This window comes from Onychostruthus taczanowskii, unplaced genomic scaffold (genome assembly GCF_017590055.1).
Source record: "Onychostruthus taczanowskii isolate IOZ18803 unplaced genomic scaffold, ASM1759005v1 scaffold46, whole genome shotgun sequence".
Classification (NCBI taxonomy): domain Eukaryota; kingdom Metazoa; phylum Chordata; class Aves; order Passeriformes; family Passeridae; genus Onychostruthus; species Onychostruthus taczanowskii.
Window position 1 is genome coordinate 2072645 of NW_024502125.1, and position 24465 is coordinate 2097109.

Here is a 24465-nt window from a genome sequence, read left to right on the forward strand (position 1 = left end):
TCATCATGTCAGGAACCACCCTTGGAGGAGAAACCTGAGGGCAATGTGCAATGCAGTGGCTTGCCTGGGATGAAGTCACAATAGGGAAATGTGGAACATGAATCGTGTTTTATTTTTATTTAAGCTGTATAAAGACACAGGGTATGAGGCAAAGGTCATAGAATCATAGAACATTAAGGGGTTGGAAAGGGCCTTAAAGAACATCTGGTTCCAAACCCGCTTCCACAGGGCAGAGACACATCTCACAATACCAGGCTGCTCAAGTCCTTCGTCATGGCCTTGATCACTGCCGGGGTTGGGACATCAGCTACAGCCTCCCTGGATAACTGTTCCAGTGTCTCACCACTCCCACAGAATTTCTTTCTAACATCTAACCTAGATTTCCCCTCTTTTAATTTGTACCCATTATTCCTTGTCCTATCACTACTGTTCCTGACAAAGAGCCCCTCTCCAGCTTCCCTGTAGGCTCGGAAGATGGATGGATGCAGTTGACGGCATGACCTTCCTAGATTAAGGAAACATTCTGACTTGGAAGAGATCCACAAGGATTATCTAGTCCAGCTGTTAGCCCTGCACAGCACATCCCCAGCCACACCATGTGCCTTCCTTGGAGACAAGAGCTGCTGGCAGGCTGGGGAGCAGGACGACTGCTCCTAAGCTGTCCTCCTGTGCACATGGGAGCCGCATGAGCAGGCAGCAGGTAGATAAAGCTATTACACTAAGGCTCCAGAGCAGCTCGGCCACCATCTGGCGCTGAGGGGAGCGTGTGTGCTCTGTGCGCCGTGTGTGTGTGCGGCAGGCCGGGCCACAGCGCAAGACGAAGCCAGCACTGCGGCCGGGCCCGGCCCCGCCCGCGCCCCCTCCGCGCGCCCGCGGCGAGGGGCGGGGCCAGGGGCGCGCCCCCTCCCGCGAGCCGGTGCCACGGCGACGCCGCGGAGGCTGCGCAGGCGCAGCAGCGCCCACAGCGCCTGTTATATCCGGCCGGCGCCTTTTCTCCGCTCCCCGCCTCCTCCTCCCCGGCCGTCCGTCGCGCCCGCCCAGGGCCGCCGCTGCCTCTGCTGAGCACGGCCTTCCCTCCCTCTCCGCGGTGTGGCCGGCCGGCAACGCCTCCGATCTCCTCCGTGCGCCCCATGAAGCGATGGCAGCGGCCAACTTCGGCAAGATCCAGATAGGGATCTACGTGGAGATCAAGCGCAGCGATGGTGAGCGGGCCGCGGGGGGCGGCGGCCGCGAACACCCTCCCGCTCTCCCCCGTGCGCGGGGCCGGGGCGGGGCCACGCCCGGCGCGCGCTGCGGTTGTCAGGGGAGCACGGGCGGGGCCGCGGGGACCCGAGGGGGACCCGAGGGGGACCCGCGGGTGGGGCGGGCACCGAGACGGGCGGGGTGGCCTTGGCTGGGGGGTGAGGTGGGGTTTCGGACGTGGGTCGGTGGGAGGGGAGCCGAGGAGCTTTTGGCAGGGAGGTAGGAGGGCCTTCGGGGAGGGGATGAGGTGATGGAGAGACGGAGGGAGGGAGGGAGGAAGGAAAGGCCTTTCGTTTGAAAGAGGTAACTTCTTGTCTGCTCCGGTGCTCTGAAAAATGACACAACGGTAATGCCCTGACAGGAATGCCTTTGGACATTTCCATCACTTGGCAGAAAGCATGATGTTATTATTTCAGATGTTCTTTGTGATTAAAATGTAGGAAGAGTACTTGCTATTTATGCCCGTGAGTTGTAATTTCTCCATTGGGGATCCAGTGTTTCTCGTCTTGCCCAGCTTCTCCTGGTGGGAGGATGTGTGATGATATCTGAAAATACATGTGAATCAAGGAGGCGTGTGTGACAGGTTTATGGTGCTAACTCTTCATATTTGTCTCTGGAGATACTCAAAGCCCACCTGGACGTGTTCTTGTGTAACCTGCTGTAGGTGACCCTGCTTTGGCAGAAGGGATGATGATCTGCAGAAGTCCTTCCCAATATCAACAATTCAATGGTCTGTCTGTTAGGAGACAGCTGACATGGGAAATTGACTGAATCAATGGCAGGTCACTCATGACTTCAGCTCTTGGATTTGAGTGGGAATATGTAATCTGTTCTCAGCCTCTCTGAGATCTCTGAAACCTGCTAAACTGGGGTGGGGTTCTGCTGGGATTTTCTGGAAAGGTTTTGTTATTTTTGCTGTGTGGTTTTGATTTTTGGTGGGGTTTTTTTTTTGATTTTTTTGGTTGTGGTTTGTTTTTTTTTTTTTTTTTTTTTTTTTTTTTTTTTTTTTTTTTTTTTTTTTTTTTTTTTTTTTTTGTTTTGTTTTGTTTTGGTTTTTTTTTTGTTTTTATCTTTTTTTTCACCTGGGATCTAGATGCTTACTAAAGAGTAAGCAGATGTTTCTAAGGGAGGAGAAATGTGGAGGTCCAAGGCTCTGAAGATAGCATGGCTCTGTCACGAGCAGGAAAAAAACAGCCAACAAGTCTTATGCAGCTTGTCTTTCTTGCGTTCCATGCTGCAATTCAGCCCTGCTGTAAAATAATGGTATGCTGTTGGCTGGACACTGGATTACACCCAACCCCTCAATTTGTGCCAAATGCCCTGTTCGCCATATGAAGAATCTGATTGGTCTGGCAATTATTTTTGTAACTCCTGTGCATCTGTCTGGGATTTCAGAAAGCCTAGCATCTTGAAAACCTTTTTCTGATGTCTGTGTGAACTCATAAGAAACATTACCATTTGGTTTGTATGCCTTTGGAAATTAGGCATGAAAATGCTTTGCTACTCTTTGTTTTCTGCTCTGTAGGGTTCTACACACTTTTTAATATCAGAAGTGATTTTGGTAACTCTCAAATATAATAATACTTATTTTCATTACTATTAGTGGTTTATGTATTTTGCTGTATCACTGAAAAAGGTGATCCAGCACATTAAGTATATTACTCATCAGTAATATGGACTAGAGAGATGTCTTCACAGCAGTTCCTCAAACTCTAGGGTTTTGAGAATTTGTGTTAAATTGGTCCATGTGTGAGCAAGACTGCAGTGTCATAATTAAGTGGTAGGTCCTAGTTATTTTGACATGTCCTTGTTTTTCTTTGGGACTGGAAGAGATGTCCTGTTCTAGCTCAGGCTACTGCAACTAAGTGTCATTCTCTTCCCATTAAACTGTAGGAGAAACTGTCCTAGGTATGTGGGGAAAAAGCATTTTGAGGGAGATACAGAAGGACAGCCAGCACTAAATTGCATTGCTTCGTAGAAGGCAGTTTTCTAACCTCAGCTGTGGTTCCACAGCAGTGGAAATCGGTCTTGTTGCCGATGACGAGCTGCTTGTCCGTCTGTCGGCTGAATTGTTCCTACAGGCTCTCCCCCATCCAGTGTGTCTAATGATTTTTTCTTCTGATTATTTAATATGTTAATTGATCATTTGATTAACTAAACCCAGTAGAAAACTCTTGGATGTGCTAGTTTTCTGCACAATTAGTGTTCCAATAGCTTACAGAGGGATCTGTGACCCCAGCAGTATCAGTATGTTGCAAATATACATAGTTGTAGTCAGGATGACATGGAAGTCTTTACATGTGATCTTCTGGATCTGCTCTCCCCATAGCTGTATCCTAGGAAGAATCATATCAGCTGTTGTTGGCTGAGAAAGCACCATTAAAACTGTTTAGAAAACTGTTGGAGAGAAGAATGTGTTCATATGGGCTTGTCTTTTTAAATATTTTCTTGTCTGTAGTGAGTCCTTTCTTAAAACTAAATATTGTTTTGAGAGGTAGAGATAGTAATTCTTTAAGTTTTTCTTACTTATCTCTTTATTTGCTGAATGCAGAGAAGAATAGTTTTACTTAATTAATGGCGTCAGTGAAAAAGTGTGTGGGTTTTTTCATCTATCTGCCAATAATCTTAAACATTCTTTTCTGAATACAGAGTTTTATTGATTCCAGAGGACTATTTTTCCTTAAGTAAAAAGGAAAGCTAAAACAAATGCATTTTTTTGGTGAAATGTGATTGTTACAAGTGAGACCAGAACATTCTGGAAAAAATAAGTCCCATATTCTGTCATTTTGACAAGTTCTAATTAGCCTGAAGTGAGAGATTTATTGCAGGACTGAATAGAAAATGAGTGTTGTACAAAAGAAGGGCATTGTTAGAAGTCATGGCCAAAACCACATGAAAACCAGTTTGGATAAACCCCTGCATTTTCAAGAACTGGTGTTGCAGACCTGCTTGCTGGTTTTTTCTCAGTGGGTAAACATCCTTATAACTGTTACCTACAGCTGTAGATAGTATTTCCAGTTACAACAGGAATAACTAGTTATGTTCATGTATCATAAGAGGTACTAAGTGGTCATCTCGTTCAGGTTTTTATAATAACTTCTGATATTGACATTTACTGCTTGGTTTAATTTATGCATATTGCTTGAAATATGACTAGTCTGTCTTGGAAATGGGGAAGAACTACTTCGCTTTAGTTTGCAAATTGCTAAGAATGGACTGCATTTCTACATTTGAAAAATGTGCCTTTTCACATGGAAACTTAGGGCAGGTAGTAGGAAACCAGAAGGTACCTGCCAGACTCATGGTATTGATCCTGTCCAGAAGATGTCCCTTGTTGAGGTCTAAAGATAGGCGTTTTTCTGTTGATAAATCTCTTTACACAAATACTAATAGCCTGCTGCTTTATTTGTAAACTTACACCTGTATCTACACTTCCTGTGCATTATGCAATTAATGGTGACAAAGACCTGTGTATGTATTTGTAGAAAGTCTTTCACATTTTTTTTCTCCATAAATGCAGTCTTTTGCTGAAAAAAGATAAATCATTTCTGCTCTGCATCCCTTTATTAGGTTGATTAATTTTTTTTTCTTTTTCTGTCCATTTTCTCCTCAGACTGTTCCTGTTCTGTCTTTGCATATCTGAAATACTACCTAGAAAGGCAGAGAAATTAACTATATATTTGCTCATTTTGAAAGTGGGATTGGAGAGGAGGAGAGGCAAATACAATTCTGACCTCACTGTGTCAGAAATAACATGCAGGCATGAGGAGAAGGGACACTCTTGTAATTAGGAGACTGACTTAAGATTTGACTGAACTTTCAGGAAAGGAAAAATCCTGAATTTTTAAGGATTAACCATCAAATGGTGTAAAAAGAAAGATCATGACTTTATGCCCATGTTTTTCGTAATACAAGAATAGGAGAGCTGTCAGTGTTTGAAAAGGAAAATTTGAAATTGTTAAAAGAAGAAAGGACTAGGTAAAGTTATCACATGAAGATTGTTACCAGAGGAGATTGAATCTAGAAGCATAGCAGAATTTTAAGAAGGATGGTAGGAATATCTAGTTTTATAATAAAAACTGAAAAAAGTACACCAGGAACTGTAAATAGTTTCTCTTTTTTTTTCCTGAGTTTGTAGTTTAAATAACCTCTTACTGATGTGAGGTAGGAAGAAATCTTGCCCGTGGCTGTGATGTTTTTAATTGTCTGCTTAAGAATTTTCTTCATTTGTGTCTGGCGTGGCTGGAACTGGTTGTGGTAGGGGATAATCCATTCAGTCCAAAAACCTACTGGGGGCTTTTCGCCCCTTAGTCTTCTAAAATGTCTTGGTAACTGTTTTCACCTTCACACACAAATGGGACTACATTTTAGCAATAGTCAGGGCTATACTTTGTTTCCTTAAAACCCAGCTTCTGTGAAATTCGTGTGGAGTTGAGAGTTTGGTAGCATCCTCTGTATTCTGGGTAGTCTTGTACCTTCATGTACAACTGCCAGCAGCAAGCATGATTTTATAGCAGGAGAGAAGGTTTAATGATGCTATAAAATTTCTGTTCAGGTTTGGGTAGTCACCCTATTTTACAAGCTCTTGAGGATAGATTTAAATGGTAATGTGTTTTTACTCTTTCCTTTGGTGACATACATCTATTTGTTCCCTACGATTAAGGTTTTTGTTACCACATTTAAATCATTTCACTGAATTACCTAATCCCTGTGTAAGCTGTACAGATACAATGTGTCTTTGTGGTTCCATAATAGCCAAAATACACCCATGGTTTCAAGTACGCTGTTGCTGGTCCAGCTGATGGGTCCATCATTTAGGCTTATCCGGTGTAGATTCTCATTGTTGCATCCAAGTTTTTCAAGATTTTTCCCTCAGAAAAATTGACCAGGAGGATATGTTAAATTTTCTGTCTCCTTTTTGGAGTCACTTTTTATGCTTTCAGCTTTCATTAAGCCATGAATTTTCATTGTAACTCACAGATTCTCAGACATTTATGTAGGCCTTCTGTATTTAGTGGAAATAGCTTTTTTTGCAAGATGAATAACAAGAGCTGAGTACTATTCTTCAGAGAATCTTCTCATCTTTGTTCCTTGTGTTTAATACAGCATTATTTACTGGCACTAATGTCCTTAGAGCTGTATGTGGGAGCTAGGAGCACACAGCTTGTATTGCATGTAATCATGTTATGGGGGAATCTGTTCTTTATTTAATAGGTGAAGTTACTTTTCTGTGCACCCATGCTCTCTGATGGCCTGTTGCCTGGGCCTAGTGTTGCTCATTTTTAATTCTTGCGGCTTCATGAATGGAAGACTTCGCTGTGCTGCTGTGGCACCAAGCATCACTTTTCCTCTTGTTAAGGTGGGACAGGACCAATAAATCATGGGGAAGAAGTCATGCTTGACTGAAGAGTCATGTGATTGCAAAAGTATCTCTTTCTATTTACTCTAGGAAACAAACTAGCCTTTTGAGTTTTTTTCATACATCCACTTAATGTGGAACAAGGTAGAGAAAAAAGTGTGAACTATTTACTAGGTGAGCTTTTTTCTCGGAGTGCAAAATCTGTAGCATACTTATTGTGTTGACTTGTGAAGTGTGCTTCTCTGTTTTTTTGGGGGTTTTTTTTTGGTTATTTTTTTGTGTTTGAGGAATAAGTAGCAGAATGGAGTAAATTAACTTCATTGCTCTGTTACTGTTTAGGTTCTTACTTTATAAACATTTACTGCTTATATAATAAAGTGGAATTTTTTCCCCAACTTTTCTTCCTGTCTTATATTTTGTTGGGTTATCTTGTCTTCTTCACCATACTGTATGACAGGATTTGGGATCAGGAGGAGAATGCAGTGGTCAACCCGTGGTGACCACTAAATTGTGTTTCCTGTAATTATTCACATTGTGTGTATTCCATAGAGGAAAATAATTCAGTTACTTTTGATGCATTAAAGGTTTTTCTTAATTTCAGAATTAAGTTAAATTTCTAATGTGATACAAGAAGTAAGATATGGAAGTTCACAATAAGAACTACTAAGCTGTCATTACATTGTCCAGTAGTAAGAATGTATACAAAATATAATACATGGTCAGGCATGATGGTGTTTGATTTAAAATTGAGAAGTTTTTAAGAAGACACTGGATTTTAATAGTCAATTTCTCACTATGCCTCTGTAGCATAGATAAAACTGTTTAGAGGTGTATATGCTTTCAGTGTGTATTCCCAAGATGCAGGACAGAAGATTTTTGTGTAGCTGAAATACATTCTCTGTTATACCTCTTCATCTATTTCAAAAACACAAAAGGGCTTTCAGATATAAGAACAGTTCTTTTTCATCCTTGGAATCTTGTGTGTGTTTTCCAGATTTACAACTCATGTCTTTTCAGAAGTCTTTTATATTTCTGAGCATCTTTCTAACAGCCTTTTAAAACATTTGCTTGTAGTTGTACATTCCAAACCTTTAGGTTTTACTGTGACTTGGTATTTGGGGTTTTATTTATATCTCTCTCTGTAATGGACTGAATATAGTCATAAAACCAGATATTCCTAGCTACAGTGTTTGGAGCAATTTTTCTTGTGTTTGGACAGATGTTTCCCTACTTATGTAAGACTGTTAGACGCTTTTCATAATTAAGTGAGCTACAGTTAGTTTTGACTACTCGGATGTTTAACTTTAGACTGCTTTTCTCTGCCTGCTGTGCTGGGGTTAACTTTTAGTTAGATGTCTTGTAGGGAAATGAGGAAGGGAGGGCAGGGAACTAAAACTGTGATTTAGATATGTTGTTTAGATATAGGTTGTCTAAAACTGCTGTGTCCTCAAACCCATTGTATATGTATGGGCACATGTGCTGTTTTCTTTTCCTGCTCAAGTTCCTTTCCTAAAAATGTTTACAGTTTTATATTTCTTGTGGGTATAATATTTTAAAATTTTCATTTAAAGAATGAAGCAGTTTGTATTTTTTGTTGTGTTCCAAATACATCTATAGATGCGTGATGGTCGTGATTTTCCTACGCCTTTGGCTTCTGTAAAGGGATCCTTTGAATTCTTTATTAAGTGTTTAGCCATGAGACAGTGTTGCCTGTGTCTGATGCCTGGAAACATGCTTTCTTCATGTCCCCAAAAGGAATCATGATAAGGTCAATTTTGACCTTAGAACATTCACATACAATTGATTTGCTAGAAGTCAGTGAATTCATCTACCATTGTTAAATACTTTCCTGACATGGAGCCCCCTGTGGAGGTAGAACAGGGGGCTTGATGTTGGTCTCTTCTGCCTGGTAATTGCTCCAGGGAAATGATGCTGCCCCGGTGTAATAGTTCTCAGGGAGGGTGTTACAAAGACGGCATTACCATTTCCTCATTAAAAAGTGTTTTGCAGAGCTAATTTTGCTGCATTTGAATTTGGTCATTGCTAAATATGTAAAACTAGGTTTTGCATTTTTTAGACAAAAGGCAGTAAAGCTGTGTATAAAAATGCATTAGATTTACCTTTCCTTGATAAAAGCATGAATTTGTCAGGCTATGCTTGTGTGCTTTTTTTTAATGTGTGTAGTGCACTGAACCATTTACATGAACAGCACATGCTTCTGATAACTCTACTATTACTGTCTAAATTCAGTTGTTTCTTGTTGCTAGGATCCCAAGTTAATTTTAGAATTGCTTAAAAGGAGTAGGTAATGGCTCTTAACTCTTTAAAACTGTGTCTAACCAAAACTTTTAATGATGGTTTTCAAAAGTGGGAGTTGTCAATTAAATTTAAGTAAGCCACTTGATCAGTTTTTTCCTTTTGCCTTTTTTTAAATTGGATCTTGTTTAGCAACACTGGATCTGATACTGTATTTTCACTCTTGAAAGATGGATGGATGAGGGATTTTGTTGCTTTAGAGGCTTGAATATGGTGGTAGATTTTTTTTTATTTTGCTTTATTCAAATAAACATGCTTCCAGAGTAGCTTAGTTTTTATTTAGTGGCAGTTCTTGTTCCATCAGGCATAAGCTGCTTTTGGGTTTCCAAGGCTTCTAAAGGGGACAGCCTGCTGCATTTTCTGCCACTGATGTAACACCAGCACCATTTAAAACTAACTGGACAATCCCAATCAGTAACTTGTAGATAACATAAAGTCTTTTACTTTGTTTTCATTTTTGGGAGTATGTGGTAATTCTGTTCACTTAGTGGAATGTTATTTATTTTCGAGTTATCAGAAATCTCACTGAAGCTGTGCCAAGTTATCTAAGTTTGATGTTCTTTTAACTCTGATCAGGCACTTCTAGATTTGTGTAATCCCAGGTGCCAGAAGTGTATTTTTAGTCTTTTCTAGTTAGTTAATTAGAATTTTGTATTTAGGAATTGTCTTCAGTGGATGAGCACACTGGATGTGTGGGTGGAGGGAGAAGGACAGTGGGCTTTGTCTAAAACTTTCTCTTTAGAAGTGTGGTGTGCCGCATACTTGTGCCCTTGCAGAGTTTGGCTGTAGAAATTTTGTTGTACAGGGCTGCACATTTTGAAGTCACTAAAATGTATTACTTCTATTCTGTGGCTAAACTACATAAGGAGTTTGAGGGGTATTTCCAGCTGATCTATCGAAATGTTTGCATAACTGATCTGTAGAAGTTCTGCGTTTATAGAGACGCGGGAATGCATAGTGATCTGCTAATGAGGATCTCTACCTGTAGGAAGGGGGCAGTGAAAGTAAATTAGGTTTTTGAATACTCAAAATTTCTAATTCCACTTCGGGTTATGTTTTCTTCTGTATTTTTGTTATTTGAGCTTCAGTGTAAATTTTGACATTTTAATACAATAGGAATTCAGGTGGTGATGAATAATGTCAATATTTTAATCACGACCAGATTAGATTATTTTTAAGTTATGATAAGCTTTCATCAAACACAGAAGAATTAAAATACTACTTAAAGTTTTCTTGTTGGTTTGAACTTTTAGAGCCTTGTTAAGCTAAAATAAAAGCTTTAAACTTGCATGAGAATGAAGTTTTCTCACTTTTGAACTGGAGCAACAGTTGACATCTCTGTAATGAATTAAGTAACGGTACATATTCTTACTAAATATATTTTTATGAAGTAAAGGGGAAAAAAGCTTCACCAAACAGCAAACTGTTTGATGGGATGGGTCATGAAAAGCAAAGGGTACCATTTTGAAAATATCTGTAGAAGGTGCTGTTAAAAATTTTCTGTGTGATGCAGGAAGCTGTTGCTTTTAGGCAGGTATGGTTAGCTTCAGAGAAAGTAGAGAAAACCCTCAAAAGGAGGTCTTGGCCATTTATTCAAACAATAAACAAAATGAAAAAGGAGGAAAGAGAGGGAGAAGACTGGCCAAGTCACGTCAATCTTCTGCAGATGATATTCACCAAATTATTTTAATCCACCACAATCTTAAATCCTGTTACTAAACAAATTTCAACGACCACTAAACCCAAATGCTGTTTGAAAGACTGTCTAGGTTTAATACTAGCCAGCAACTAAGTACCACTGAGCTGTTTGCTCAGTCCACACACCCCCACCCCTGCTGGGATGGAGAGGAGAATTAGGAAAAAAAAAAAAAAAAGTTAAAACCTGTAGCTTGAAAAAAGAGCAGTTTAATGATTGAATAATAATAGTAGTAGTAGTGGTAAAATTAGTAACATAATTGTAATGAAAAGGGAGAACACTAGGAGAGAGAGAAACAAAAAGCCAAAAAGGGAAGTGATGCACAGAACAAGGTCTCCCTGCCTGCCAACAAATATGCAGCCTGTCCCTGTGCAGCAAATTGGACCCTCCCAGCCAACTTGCCACAGTTTATATACTGGTCTGCGTATGAAGTGACAGGATCATAGAATGATTTAGGTTGAAAAGAACCGAAAAAATTATCCACTACCAGTGTCTCATTACTCCTGCTATGGGTCTTTTACTAGACTTGGTTGCTCAGAGCCCTATCCAGTCTGGCTTTGAAAGCTTCCAGGGATGGGGCATTCACAGCTTTTTCAACAGCCATTTCCAGTGCCTCACCACCCTCACAACAAAGAATTTTGTCCAGATACCCAGTCTAAACCTACTCTCTATGGGTCAAAGGCCCTAGTCCTATTCCTACATGCTATTGTAAAAATAAAGTGTATCCCTTTAGCAAGTACAGGTCAGCTGTCCTGGTTATGCTTCCTCCCAGGCTCTTGTGTACTCGCTGGCAGAGCATGGGACATTAATATGTCCTTGATTTGAGGTAAGCGCTAACTAGTAACAACCAAAGGATGAGTGTGTTATCAACATTATTCTCTTACTATGTCAAAAACACAGCAGTATACTGGCTGTTAGGAAGAAGGATAACTATCCGAGTCAGTGCCATACCAGGAGATACCTGAGCTGAATCTACGTTTGCTTACACATCAGAAATATAATGGAATTTATCCTGAACACAGAGGGCCTGGATCTGCAAAAATATATTAAGTGTTCTGAGAGTAACTTTGAGAAGCAGTTTTAGAAGTTTATAGAAGCTGCCTGCAAAATTGTTCAGCGGTCTCCAAAGAAGACTGAATGCACAAAAATATGTTAAATTATATTCAGTTTTACAAAACTATTAAAAACCCACGAATGTATAAGATACTGAATTATCCTGCAAAGTGTTTACAACTTATGACTCCTGGGACAGGTTGTTATCAGGAATTGAATGGAAATCTTCACTTATGCAGCTTCAGAAAAATTTGGCAGAGGACAGCAAATATGTTTCTGTTATATTGATGTCTTGTTCTCATTTGAATAAAGTTTGCGTCGTTGCTTAATCTTTCTTAAATTTGAGAACAGGAGGGGGTTGGTATGGGCTGTGGGAGGGACTTGCCGGTGCTGGAAAACTTGGCAGGAGTTTTGAAAATTGGTAGATAATTATTTTTTCATTTTGGGATTTTTTACACTTTAAAAGGGATATTGCTGTGTGAATATGTGTCCAAATTTTTAGTTTATGAATGGTGAATGAAAACTTTTCCCTTCTCTCCTTATAAGACTTACTGAAATTAAAGAAAGCTGGGGTTTTTTAAAGTCTTCTGAAGTATTTTTGCTTTGGGGCAGGGGGGTGTTTCTTCAGTCTCCTTACTACTTATGGTATTGCAGTAAGCTCACCACTTCTATAGAAGTACACTAGTGAATCAGATGGGTGGTTCATCTAGCTCAGCAGCTAGGGGCTATTTAGGGCAGCACATCAGCCTTGTCTCTTTCCAAAGTGTTTGTCTTCCCCCACTATCCTAGAATCATAGAGGAACTCTTTGTCTTCCCCCACTATCCTAGAATTATATCTAGGATGTTAGAAGTACAACTTTCCCTAGTTGTAGCAATTTATAGACCAGTTGTCTGTGGATTTATTGAATACCTTTTTGACCAGACTTAGTAATACTGCCTGACTCTTGCAAACACAAGATCGAGAGGTTTCCTGCTTTCTGCGTACAAAAATACAGTACCACTTTCATCTCTCTGTAACCTATGCCTTAAGAGACCACTCCCAGCTTTAGTGTTGCAGCATTTGGTCAATAATAGTTTTCACTCATTTTGTCCTTTATGATTATAAAGCACAACCAAGTCCAGTGTTCTCCTTAAAAGTGGGCATTCTTTACCTGCTTAATATACTCTTTCTCTTGGTTTTCTTAGTTCTTCCCTTAACCTCCTCTAATTCCACTACATATTTTTTTGTGGTGTGCCACAGTACTTGAGATGTGGAGGTACCCAAGTCTTATTTATATTTTGAAACGGATACTTGATTTTAAGTTTCAGCAGTTTTTTTTTTTTGTCATTTCAGGTGCATGTTTAGTCAATGATGTTTTGAGAGAGCTGTGTCAACTAAAGGATCTCTAGAGCTGTAACTTCTAGTTCCAGATTCAGCATTATAAAGCTGTAAATAAGATTTGTTTTCTCTGGATGTGTTTTCCTTTAACATTTGGGTTCGCCCTGGGCAGCAAACAAGAGGCAGCAGAAACTCCTCAGCTGGAGCTGGAACCACAGGGCATCCCGGCTGGCAAGGGGAGTGTGGCTACAGTGTAGCGAATAACTGGGAGCAGTCGCGGGGAACCTGGATAGAGACGGCCTGAGTCCCGAATAGGGCCCGGAGAGGGTTCCTGGCAGGGGAAAGGGGCTGGGGAATCCCGGGATTTCTCCTGAGGCACCCCAGCAGATGGTGAAGGATCCTTTCGTTTCAGTGAGGCACGATGCCAATAACGTCCCAGTTCAGTGGCTGCTCTCATGTGCAAAGCCTCACCCTCAGCACAAGAAACAGGGCCGGGCTGGGCTGCGGCAGCGGGTTCCTGCAGCTCGACTGTCCCCCTCCGAGGCCAAGAGAGCAAGACACCTCGGAGCTGTGCCTAGTCCCTTTTCCCCCAGCCCAATTCTCGCAGTATCTCTGCCCCTCTTCTTTTGTCTCTCTTAAGTACTGATCGTTATTGTTTCTTAGCAACTAAAATGGGAGAAAATTTCTTTAGAGAAAGAAAACAAAAGGAAGAAATCCTATATCCCAACAGTGCTGAAGCTCATCTGCCCCTTTTGTATATTTGGGATGACTCTTTTGGAGTCATCTAACTACCCAAAAAGTTGTCTTGTCAAAGGATCAGGTGGCAAATTCGGTGTAATGTAGTGCTACTAAACGTATTCAATGAAGGACTTGAGTATTGCTGTAATGATTTAGATAATACAACAAAATGAGTTGATAGCAGCTAGGGATGACTCACAAAAATAAATATTAAGATATGTATTTAATTAAATTATATGTTATTTTTAGTATTTAAGAACTTGCTTTAGAAATATTGTAGGGACTGTGCTGACATGCTGAATGTCCATTCGATGCTGTGGTAACACTGTAACTAAGGGGACAGTGTAAGACAATAGAGAAGACTGTCAAAGCTGAAATAAATTTATATGATTAAGTAAAAAATAAGTGGTGTAGATATTATGAAAATAAAATACGATATCCACCGGTTTGTGGATAAATGAAACTTTGAAACAAAATAAAATCAAATACATTTGGTGTTATGGAGAAAGTAGCATCAGTCAGTAGTAACTGCTGGTTTTCCCTTGAGGGATGAGCAGCAGGACTGTCTGTGTAGTGCAGGGAGGGCTATGACAGGCGATGATTTCTGTGAACAGGGATGTCCCCATAGTTGACACTGATGGAGACACCAAGCCAAGAATTCTCTTTTTCCTTGGGATTCTTTCCTTAAAGTTTGCTACAGGCATTATTTGGCGATTATTTTCACCTCCTTTCAGCTCTGTGAGAGCAGGAAAGCTCTTCCACCAGAGTTGCCAGGGCTGGAACTTGTAGCACAGAAGATAATTTTCTAGACTACAGTAATTCTGTCTGGAATGTGCTGCTTCTGTATTTGTAACCTCATGCTTCTCCTAAACGTATTTTCTTAAAAGATATATTTAACTTGGAGTTTATATTACTTAAAAGAAAACAAAGAAAATTGTGCTTTTCACAATTTTAGTTTTTGACTATCAGTTGACAGAGGGTGAAGGTCAATTATGTCCAGGTGTCTCTAGATGAGATAACATTCGAATTAGTCACTCAGGAACATGAATAGGAAAATCATGGCAATTTCACAAATGTGTATTATAATCTTTTAAGACATGAGTAGCTTCTGCTGCAGTGGTCGTCCTTAACAAGACTGTAGTAGCTGTGAAATTGTAGTATATTTTTGCATTCATCTACTCTGTTGATGCACTTAAAAAAGCTAAGTGTTTGGCTGATGGCCCACTGCCAGAGCTAATATAACACATTAGTGCTCCTGAAGATGTGGCAAGTACAAAGCATGTAAGGTGTGCAAGCCCCGGGTCAAGGTGGGGTCTGTTAACATTGCTACAGCCTGGTCCTGCTAAAAATAGTTTCCTGTGTTTGAGCTGCCAGAACTTAAGCTATATGGTGGTCATAATGCAACACTGCCCGGTATGGTCCTCCTGCTTTTTTTTTGGGGGTGGAATGAGAGGATCATAGTTGAAATTATGAACCTCTCTTCTCCATAGGGAAATCCAGAGCCTGAGTGTAAATTTTTAGTTATTACAGCTCAAAGCTGTTTCTAAGATTTCATAACGCTTGTGCATGAGATTTGTGAGTACAACGTTTTTTGGGGCAGACACTCTTCAGTTATGTGGGCTGGTGGGGAAATAGAGCTGTAGTCCAGCTCTGTTTCTTGGGAAAATACAGAGGAGTTCGTCACGTGTCAACCACTGCTGTAGTCCAAACTGTAATTTAGACACCAACCCATATTTCAGACTGATAACTTATGTTTCTGAAAAACAGTAAGAAGATAAAAGAGCTGTGGGTTTATTACTCTGGTTGATCTCTGCTTCAAAATTGTGGTGGTTTGGAGAAGCTTGGCAGGTAGAAAATGTTTTCTTTGCTTAGAGGTAAGGATCTAAGTACACTAGGTATTTGCAATGAGTTGGCACTGCTAGCTAGGCTAAGGGTTAATTAAAATGTTTGATTTAGCTCTGGTTATTTGCTTTCACTGCTCTTCCTGAACCTTTTTGTGAACCACTAGCTGCCATAAGAACTTTCACAATAGAGAAGATTTATACTGTATGTCTGCAGATCAGATCAGTATGCTTGCTTCCTTCTGTTTGTCAAATGTTTATCAGATGGCTAGGAAGGAAAGGAATGGGGAATTGATGTTTTTAACTTGATTGAAGTGAGAATATTGTCATGTCTGTGTATTTAGGGTAATTGTAAAGTGTTGGCATCACACATTTTTCTGTTGTAATGCTGTACTGGCAGCAGTATTTTCTAGTCACTAGAGATTAGCCAGATGTCATGTGCTGTATGACAGAACATACCCTAATAATTGTGTTTTCAAATAGCTTCTCCATTAGTGTTGAGACTGGTAGAATCGTAGAGTATGCTGAGTTAAAAGGGACCTGTCAGGATTATCTAGTCCCAACTCCTGGCCCTGAACAGGACAAGAGTCATAGCATGTGAATGAGAATCTTGTCCAAACACATCTTAGACAGGCTTGTTACTGTGACAAGGAGCCCTACAGAAATGGAACAACTTCTCAGAAAAAGAAAGTTGTTTGTGATCTGAATTCTAATCATGTGAGGAGAGGCACTAGAAATTAAGGAAATGCCAAGTGAGGAGTTGTTGTATCAGCTGTACTTCTCTTGGTTTTAAGGGGCATTTTCTTGAATTACTTGTTACTTCTTCAGCCTATAATGCTGGTTCATGTTTACTTGCTTACATGTCAAATTTTGGTACCAGCTCTTGAAAGTGCACCAGAAACTAGGGTTGTTGCATTGAAACACTCTCTGCCAATTGGCTCCTACATTTTAGCATTTGTAGCTTGGTCTTGCTTTATATGCTAGACAAGCGTTATGCCAGCCTAATTGGTTACTGGCATTCCTGAATTTCTCAGCTGCTGTATTCAGCTGTGCACTAGAAAAATATAATAGAATACTGTTTCCAGAGAGCAAGAGGCAATTGTAAAAATGTAAATGCTTTATCTGGCACTTCAATAACATGTAAATTTTTAGTAACACAAAGAAGTTTTAGGAACAAATTGTATGAGTACATTGCCAGTTTAAATACTGTAGTGAATATTTTCTGCACTGAATATTTTCTGCTCAGAGTCTTTGGAAGATGGACATAACTTTTATTTTGTTAGTATGTCGGTTTTTGTGGGTTTTTTACAGCCCTGACTTTCTTGGCCGGGGAAGGGATGAAATCTGGCACAGAGATGGAAGATTTATTGTGATTCTTTTGTTATGGCATGCTGGCTTACTATGTTTGTTAGAGTGTGGGGTATTTTCTGTTCATTCATCAGCCTGCTTTGATCTCTTCTCATTTGTTATGGCAAAGATGAAACCTTTTTAAAATATTACTTGTTCTCTGTGAAAAGTAACAGAGCACAGAAACACATAGTAGGACTTATATGGTGGCTCTGTCACTATTTGCAGGCTGAATAGTCGGTGACAGTGTCACAGGTTTCAGCTGCGAATAATGGTTTTCTTCAAAATTTTAAAAATTTGGTAACATACTAAATATTATTGGAATAGTGTATCAAATATGTTTCACTAAACAAATATTTTTCATACATTGTTTTTTGTTGCAGACAGGTAAAAGATGTTATAAAAGAAAGGTCTTATAAAATATGGATTAGTCCCTGCTGCTTCAGCTAACAATAGCTTGCAAGCAATCTTGGAAATGAGAGTTCATTAACACAACAAGGTATTTGTGGCTGAAAAACAAGGCCACCTGTAATAACAAGGGATGTGTCTCATTAGAATCAGTAGAAAAAGTATGTAAACTAATTAAAAATACAGAAGTTTGATGGATATTCAAAATATCATGCACTGACCAATGAACTAAGTGTGAGTGTATTGTCAGCCAATAAGATCCAACAAAGGATTATCCTTTCTGATAATCCTATAAGATACGACCTATACAATAAAGATTGGGCTTTTCCTGCATGAAGAAAATTGAGTCTTGGCTGACTTATTGCAACAGTTTTTCTCTTGATTCTGAATTGACAGCTGGGCCAGGCCTTAAAACCAGCAGAAGATTATACCAACGTAAGCTTAAATTCCCAGTTCCCAGCGTTTTTGTGTCCTTGCAGCCTGGTCTCAGCACACTCTTTGCAGAAGAGGTAGGTGTGGCATTACTACAGGAAGATAGCAGCTTCTGTTGCTACTTTGCTGAAGGACCAGACAGTTCATTGAAACAATTCTACAACAGTGTTTTTGCATAAAATTAAGTCCCTAGGGATTATTAAATGCTGAAATATTAATGGAGAGGTGTATTCTGGATGGTGAGAATGGTACTCAGGAAGCCCAAATGGAAGGGTTTGTTCAGAAAAAGCGTGGGTCAGGGAAATAAAAACAAGAGAATGCCAGAGGACAGAAATTAAGTGAAGCAAAAAGGGGAGGCTTTTTATTTAGAATGTTAAAAAATGACTTAACTTGCTTTAGTGTGGGAGAAACTGTTTTGCTTTGGGCCAGGAGAAGAGTGGAGGTTGTAAATGCATGTGTAATGTGTGCTGCCGGTGAGGTGAGTGCTGCAGATGTGAAAGTGATGCTGCCCAGGGCTGCCAACTGCTCTGTGAGTTCCTGAGTGCTGCACCTCGCCTGAGCTGCAGCTAGTCTCTTCCTCCACACACTGTGAGACAGTACAGGGATTTGCTGTTACCTTCCGTGATGCTTCCCTGTATTCTCCCTTCCTACTAAATCTTAAATAGATGTGAATGTTTAGGCAGCCTTTGTAGTAGAAGAAATATTAAAGGTATACATTTGTTACTCTCACTGTTAGCTGAGATAATTTGGGATATCATTCAAGGTTTTTCTTTTGTTCTGTCCCTCTGCAGGCCCTAGAAGGCTTAGACTGTAAAAACCTTTTATTTTTTTGTTTTTGGAAAACTGTCGAATTGTGGCTGAAGTGGCTAAAACAAAAAGTTGAAGCAATCAACGGAGCAGAAAACTAAAGGGAATTTGTGGGGTGAATAGCTTTAGAAAAGAAAAAAAAAAGTTCAAGGCAGAGAAGGCTGAGACTGAAGCATGTGTGCTGATGGTGCTGCATTTTGCCTTGAGCAGGTGCCCAGCAGAAGCAGCAGCAGCATATGCACAACTGCTCTGGGACGATCACTGATGCTTTGGGAGCTGCACATAGTCCTAGGGGGTGTCTCATGGCAGGTGGAGCAAAGGATTACTTCTTCATAGTATGGACTTCCTTGCAGGAGGGTGTGCAAGGAGCAGTTACTTTGGATTTGTGTTCTTTAGAAACCTCAGTTCTTGGTACTTGAGGGCAAAGCATGGATGTGAAATCAATGTGACACTTGTGTCTTGATCCTTTTGTGTCAGTGCATGGCTGTCCTGCTCTTTGAGTTGCTCTTCTGTACTGTGCATAGGTAAGAGGCCATAAAAAATTGCAGGGTAGTATATATTTTAGAGAAGAATCCTTATTCCTACTGAAGATTTACTGGATTTATTTTACTCTCTGGGGGCTTGCTTCCTTTGAGTCTTGCACTGGAGAAGTCAAAGCAAAAGCATCTTAAGCTCAGCAGTCTGTGTAAGTAGCTCTTTCTAAAATAATGGTTTATGTTGTTCCAGGCAATTTAATTTCAGTTGGACTACCACCTGATTGTTGCCTGTAAAAAATGAGTATCAGAACACAATTTCAAAGGGCTTCATTTCAGCATTGAGATGTCTGATGTTCTATAAGCCTAGAAGGGGGGACAAACAAGTCTTTGTGAAATGCACCTAAGAGGCCTTTAGTACCTGTGGGAATCTTCTGGTAGAGGAATTATCTGTTTTCAAGGAGAGAGTCTAAGTGGTGTGGCTTTCCTGAGAGGTTCTGTTTACTTACCACTCAATTTTCTGTTCACTGTGCTTTTCACTTGGATGCTGACTGTCCCATTAGAGTCTCCACTGGTGGATCCGGTCTGAGCCACTTCACACTATGTGGCCTACAATCACCTCCTACTTATCACCTTATTTCTTTTCAACCATCTTCTTGCTACCTCTCTCTATATGACTAAGTGCAGGGATAAAAATATATTCTGGAAATTTTTTCCACCAGTTAATAAATAATCACCTCGTGTTTGCTTTCTAGGCCGAATTCACCAGGCTATGGTAACATCTCTAAATGAAGATAATGAAAGTGTAACTGTTGAATGGATTGAAAATGGGGATACTAAAGGGAAAGAGGTAAGCTTATTTATTTAGGACTTTAAACCCCCCCCCCCCTCTAATCTATGTGAATATTACTTGAAATTTGTGCTGGAAACAAAAATGAGACATACATTTTAATTTACTTCATGATTCTTTGCTTACAGACTGTTTCTTGCAGAAAGTGTTGAGCACACTGTTTTCTGGTTGTAAATACGAATTCCTGAGCTCTGAGTCATAGTTTTTAGGCAGTTGTTTTCCTCTGTTGATTTTGAACCAGACTATAAATGCTGGCTTTGTTATCCAGTTTTTACAAGCAGAAAAATCAAATTTTTAAGAGGGAGAATGACAAAAAATTCAGACAGGAAACTAGCAGGAGAGCTAAACTAGAAATTTTCTCATGTTTGTAATCTTGAGGAATTTAACTGCCAGTTTATTCACTTATTTTTGGCAGCAATTTTCCAGCCTAGCGTTCCTTATGAAACTGTGTCTTTTTGTGTAACACTTTCCTACCACATCTTCCTTTAAATTTTGGACCATATTAGCCAGTTTCATTTTGGGGAAGCATATCAGAAATAATTGCACTTTACACTTTATTGGTTTTGTGAAAATGCAGGGGAAAAAAAAGCTGTGAGAAAGTCCTGGAGATTTCATCAGCCTGAGACACAGAGAATCTATACAGCACTGAGGTCTTTGAAAGCTTCAGCAAAGAGAAATAGAAGTCTATAGAGACCAAAGCTCATCAACATTTGTACAAAATCATACTTTTAAGATCCTGTCCCTCTTCCCTTACATTTTACAGCAGTTTGAATGACAGTCAGTAATACTTTAAAAGAAAAAAAAAAAAAATGATAAATTTAACATGGTTTCAGCTATGTTTTGATTTTTTTGGACCTTTGCAATTTATTTCTTTTGCACTGTCTGGGAAATTTAAGATAAGAGAGCTCCTACTTTTTATGTTCCAGAATGTCTTATATATTTTGGAGTAATTGTCAAATTACCATAGTAATACTAGCTATTTCTCTTTTAGTTTGATCACCTTAGAAAATTTTATTATCTATTGGTCATTTTTAATTCATCCCTTTACTGAATGATGTGTTTTCAAATAATACAAAGACCAAAGATTCATCTATTTTTAGTGAACAGAAAAGAATTCAGATCTTAGCATGAACAAATTGTGGGGTAAAAACACTTAATATAATTACTGTTTATTGTCAAACATAACAGGAGATAAAGAGAGGATTTATGTCAAGTGTCATTAATGTGTTTTATGTTCTTTTTCACAGATTGATTTGGAGAGCATATTTTCACTTAACCCAGATCTTGCGCATGATGAAGATATTGAGCCTAGCCCAGAGACTCTACCACCCCCTGCTTCATCAGCCAAAGTAAACAAAATTGTGAAGGTTGGTAATATCTATGCAATATGTTCTTGGTAACTTTACAGTAACTCTATATATGATATTATGCTAGAATTTTTAACTTAACTTTTGTGTTTGTGGTGCTATTTCATAACACTGTTCTTTTCTTTTTCCTGTGGTGAATAGGGATTTCTAAATTATTTTAAGAGGAGGTTTGGTAGAGAGGGAGTTGGGAACTAATGTTGGTATAACTGAATGTCTTAATGAAGGATAAAAAAAAGATTTTTGAGTTTTCTGAAACATTACAGACAGTTCAATCAGGCTTCACCCCTTCACTTTTCCTGCTGGGATTTGCAATCAAATCTCTTTTGTTGATGCTGTGTTATTTTTATTCACTGGAAAGAAGCAGAGGTGGGGCTGCAATTTGTGCTTTCAATAATTTGGTGATCAAATAAGAGAGACTTCTTTCTTTATAGAGTCGACGAAGTGTGTTACCTTCTAAGAATGATCCTCCTGCCAGAGATAATAGAGGTAAAAGTTATCTCTTTACATTTCAATGAAGTAAAAAATACGGTAACATTTTAACCTCCTGTTTATCTAGTATTCCTTAATAGTTTGCATTTCTCATTTGGTATGTAGGCCTGTGACATGTAAAAGATATGGTATATAATTCCTAAAATTATTCCTGTGTATATTTAGGAATTCATGCTATACAAATAATATTTATATGCAAATTTAAGCAATATATAATTGTAAAAGTTAAGCTGCAGTAACTGATGGTGCAAAAATTTGATGATAATTAATTATGAAATGGTAAATCATGCATGGACTTTTCATATGTAAGTGTCCTCAGCTTATTTGAATGTTCTAATATGCACTAAGTAGCATGCTTTCAATTCTTAAAATTTTCAAATTTTTAACTATTTTTGTTAACAGCCTGTTGTTTTGTAGCAGTCTGTGTGTGAGCAGTCATAAGAATATAAGAATACTTAAGTCCTACAGACTTTTGTATCACTCTGCAGTTAATAGTGAAAAAAGCTGAAAAAAATCACTGAAATATCACAGGAGAATAGGTGAAAAGTATGTATTGGAGGAATGCAGATATAATGCATCTATAACTTGTGGAAGAATAATTACTACTTATTGTTTTCACTTTCTCCCCTACGTTTAACTTAACTGACTTTTACTGATGATGATGATGATGATTCTTCTTCCAAACATTAATCTACTAACATTTCTTCAGACTAGATTCCAGTCCAGCTGTTTAAACTTGGAAAACAAGTAGGTTTGCAAGTAATCAGACTCTTCTGATGTGGTCCACTTTTGCCCTTCTGCCATTTGGCTCTGGGGGTATTAAGCAGATTGAAAATACAAGAGTGTTTTGAGTTTTTTTTCCTATGTATTGTGGTTGAAATATGAGATATCTTACTGATGGAGTATCCTCACATCCATACATTTTGTCATTTGTAGTAAATTATCTGTTTAGTATGAAATAACCCTGTAACCTGTATTTTAATGGGTACCTTGCCTCTTACCATTCATTGCTGGCCTAAATATTTTTCTTTTTGGCCTTTAATTTAGGTTTTCTCAGCACATGTCTTATTTTATCTAATCAATTTATACTGTAAGCTAGATCTGCTGTGATGTGTGGAATGATGGCATTTGTCTTGTCCGTTCTATTCAAAACTTGTTTTTGTAGTTGTTTCTGTGTTGTACAGTGTTCTGGCCTTCACTGGAGTCTCATCTCTGGCTACTGATCAAAACTGATACCTTCACTTTAGTACTCTTCTGACACACTCTGCTTGAAGTGTGCAGGAAATGGGCCAGCTGAAGCAGAGCTGGTTGAAGCAACTATTTGAAATAAAATTTAAAGCATTCAGCTCTGTCACACAGGCTTGCATGCTCACCACTCCCACTGCATTCGTTGGAAAAAGACATCACAGCATCTTCAGAAGCTGGCATTCTTAGCACATATAGATATGGTTGATGTTTGGTGTGAGGAGATGCGAATTTTGACTCCATGTTTCAGAAGGCTGATTTATTATATTATGATATATATTATATTAAAATGATACATTAAAGCTATACTAAAAGAATAAAGAGAAAAGGATTTATCAGAAGGCTAGAAAGAAAAGGAATGGAATGGTAACAAAGGCTTGTGACTCCCAGAGAGTCCGAGCCAGCTGACTGTGATTGGCCATTAATTAGAAACACCTAACATGCACCAATCACAGATGCACTTGTTGGTAAACAATGTCCAGACCACATTCCACAGCCATCAGATAGTTAATTGTTTACATTTCTTTTCTGGGGCTTCTCAGCTAGAATAGGAGAAAAATCCTAGCAAAGGATTTTTCATAAAATATCATGGCTACATATAGAATCAATGTATAAGTTTAGACATATTGATTGTCTGTATCCCTTCTGGTATAGAGGCAAAAAGACTTGTTTCTTCCACTTTCAGATTGTACTGCACTTCACTGGCCCTAATTTCTTTTGCTTTGCTCCTCCAGTGTTCATAGGCTTAATGGGGTTGGGGCATTTTGTACAGTCTAGAGAATGTGAAACAGCAGGTCTTCTTTTTTTCTTGCTAGTTTTCTGGGTATAATTACAGTATAAATAAAATTGAAGCACTTCATGCTTCAGGACTGTATATCTCCAAGTAAATGATTCATTCTGTGCATATAGTAAGTTGTACTAATTCTGCAGAATTTAAAAACATGCACGTGCAGCATTGGTATTTAATAATCATGCTGTACAGCACTAGGATAAAAAAGTCTGCATACCACATGTTTTTATTAATAGACTTTCCATGAGTATGGCTCCTTCTCATCCACAGTAAATTGTTGTGTTTAGAAAGGGACCTCATTTTATTTCATCTTAACAAGGCATTTCAGAAATGGGTAGAAAGGTTACTCCTCCATGTCCAGATGAGCTTTTTGCTTTTCCTTTGCAGTGGTTGGTTCTGCGCGTGCACGACCTACTCAGCTTCCTGAGCAGTCTTCCTCCTCTCAACAGAATGGTAGTGTTTCAGATATATCTCCAGTTCAAGCTGCAAAAAAGGAATTTGGACCCCCTTGTATGTAAACCATGTATCAAGGACTTGTTCATTCTGGGCATTACATGTACATTCTCTTGGATTATGTTGTTATCCATAAATGACAAATGGTCTGCATGTTCAGTTGTCTGTGAGCTTCCTTGAGGAGCTTTTCAGAAAGCTGTGGCTAAACATATGTTTGTTTTTGTCATAATTTTACTAGTAT

General features: G+C 39.1%; 1 protein-coding gene across 2 annotated transcripts in view; it reads left to right on the forward strand.

Annotated features, from left to right (window-relative positions):
* The first annotated feature begins 979 nt into the window (after positions 1–979).
* Positions 980–24465, forward strand: part of KIF2A (kinesin family member 2A) — a 54532-nt gene continuing 31046 nt past the window's right edge. The window contains exons 1-5 of one of the 2 annotated variants that reach the window (XM_041414590.1): positions 980–1202; positions 19786–19880; positions 21128–21247; positions 21679–21733; positions 24159–24281. In XM_041414590.1, coding sequence (XP_041270524.1) covers positions 1139–1202; positions 19786–19880; positions 21128–21247; positions 21679–21733; positions 24159–24281 — 457 coding nt within the window. In that variant the 5' untranslated portion in view covers positions 980–1138. The remainder of the gene's footprint in view (positions 1203–19785; positions 19881–21127; positions 21248–21678; positions 21734–24158; positions 24282–24465) is intronic. The other variant, XM_041414591.1, reaches the window with a different exon arrangement.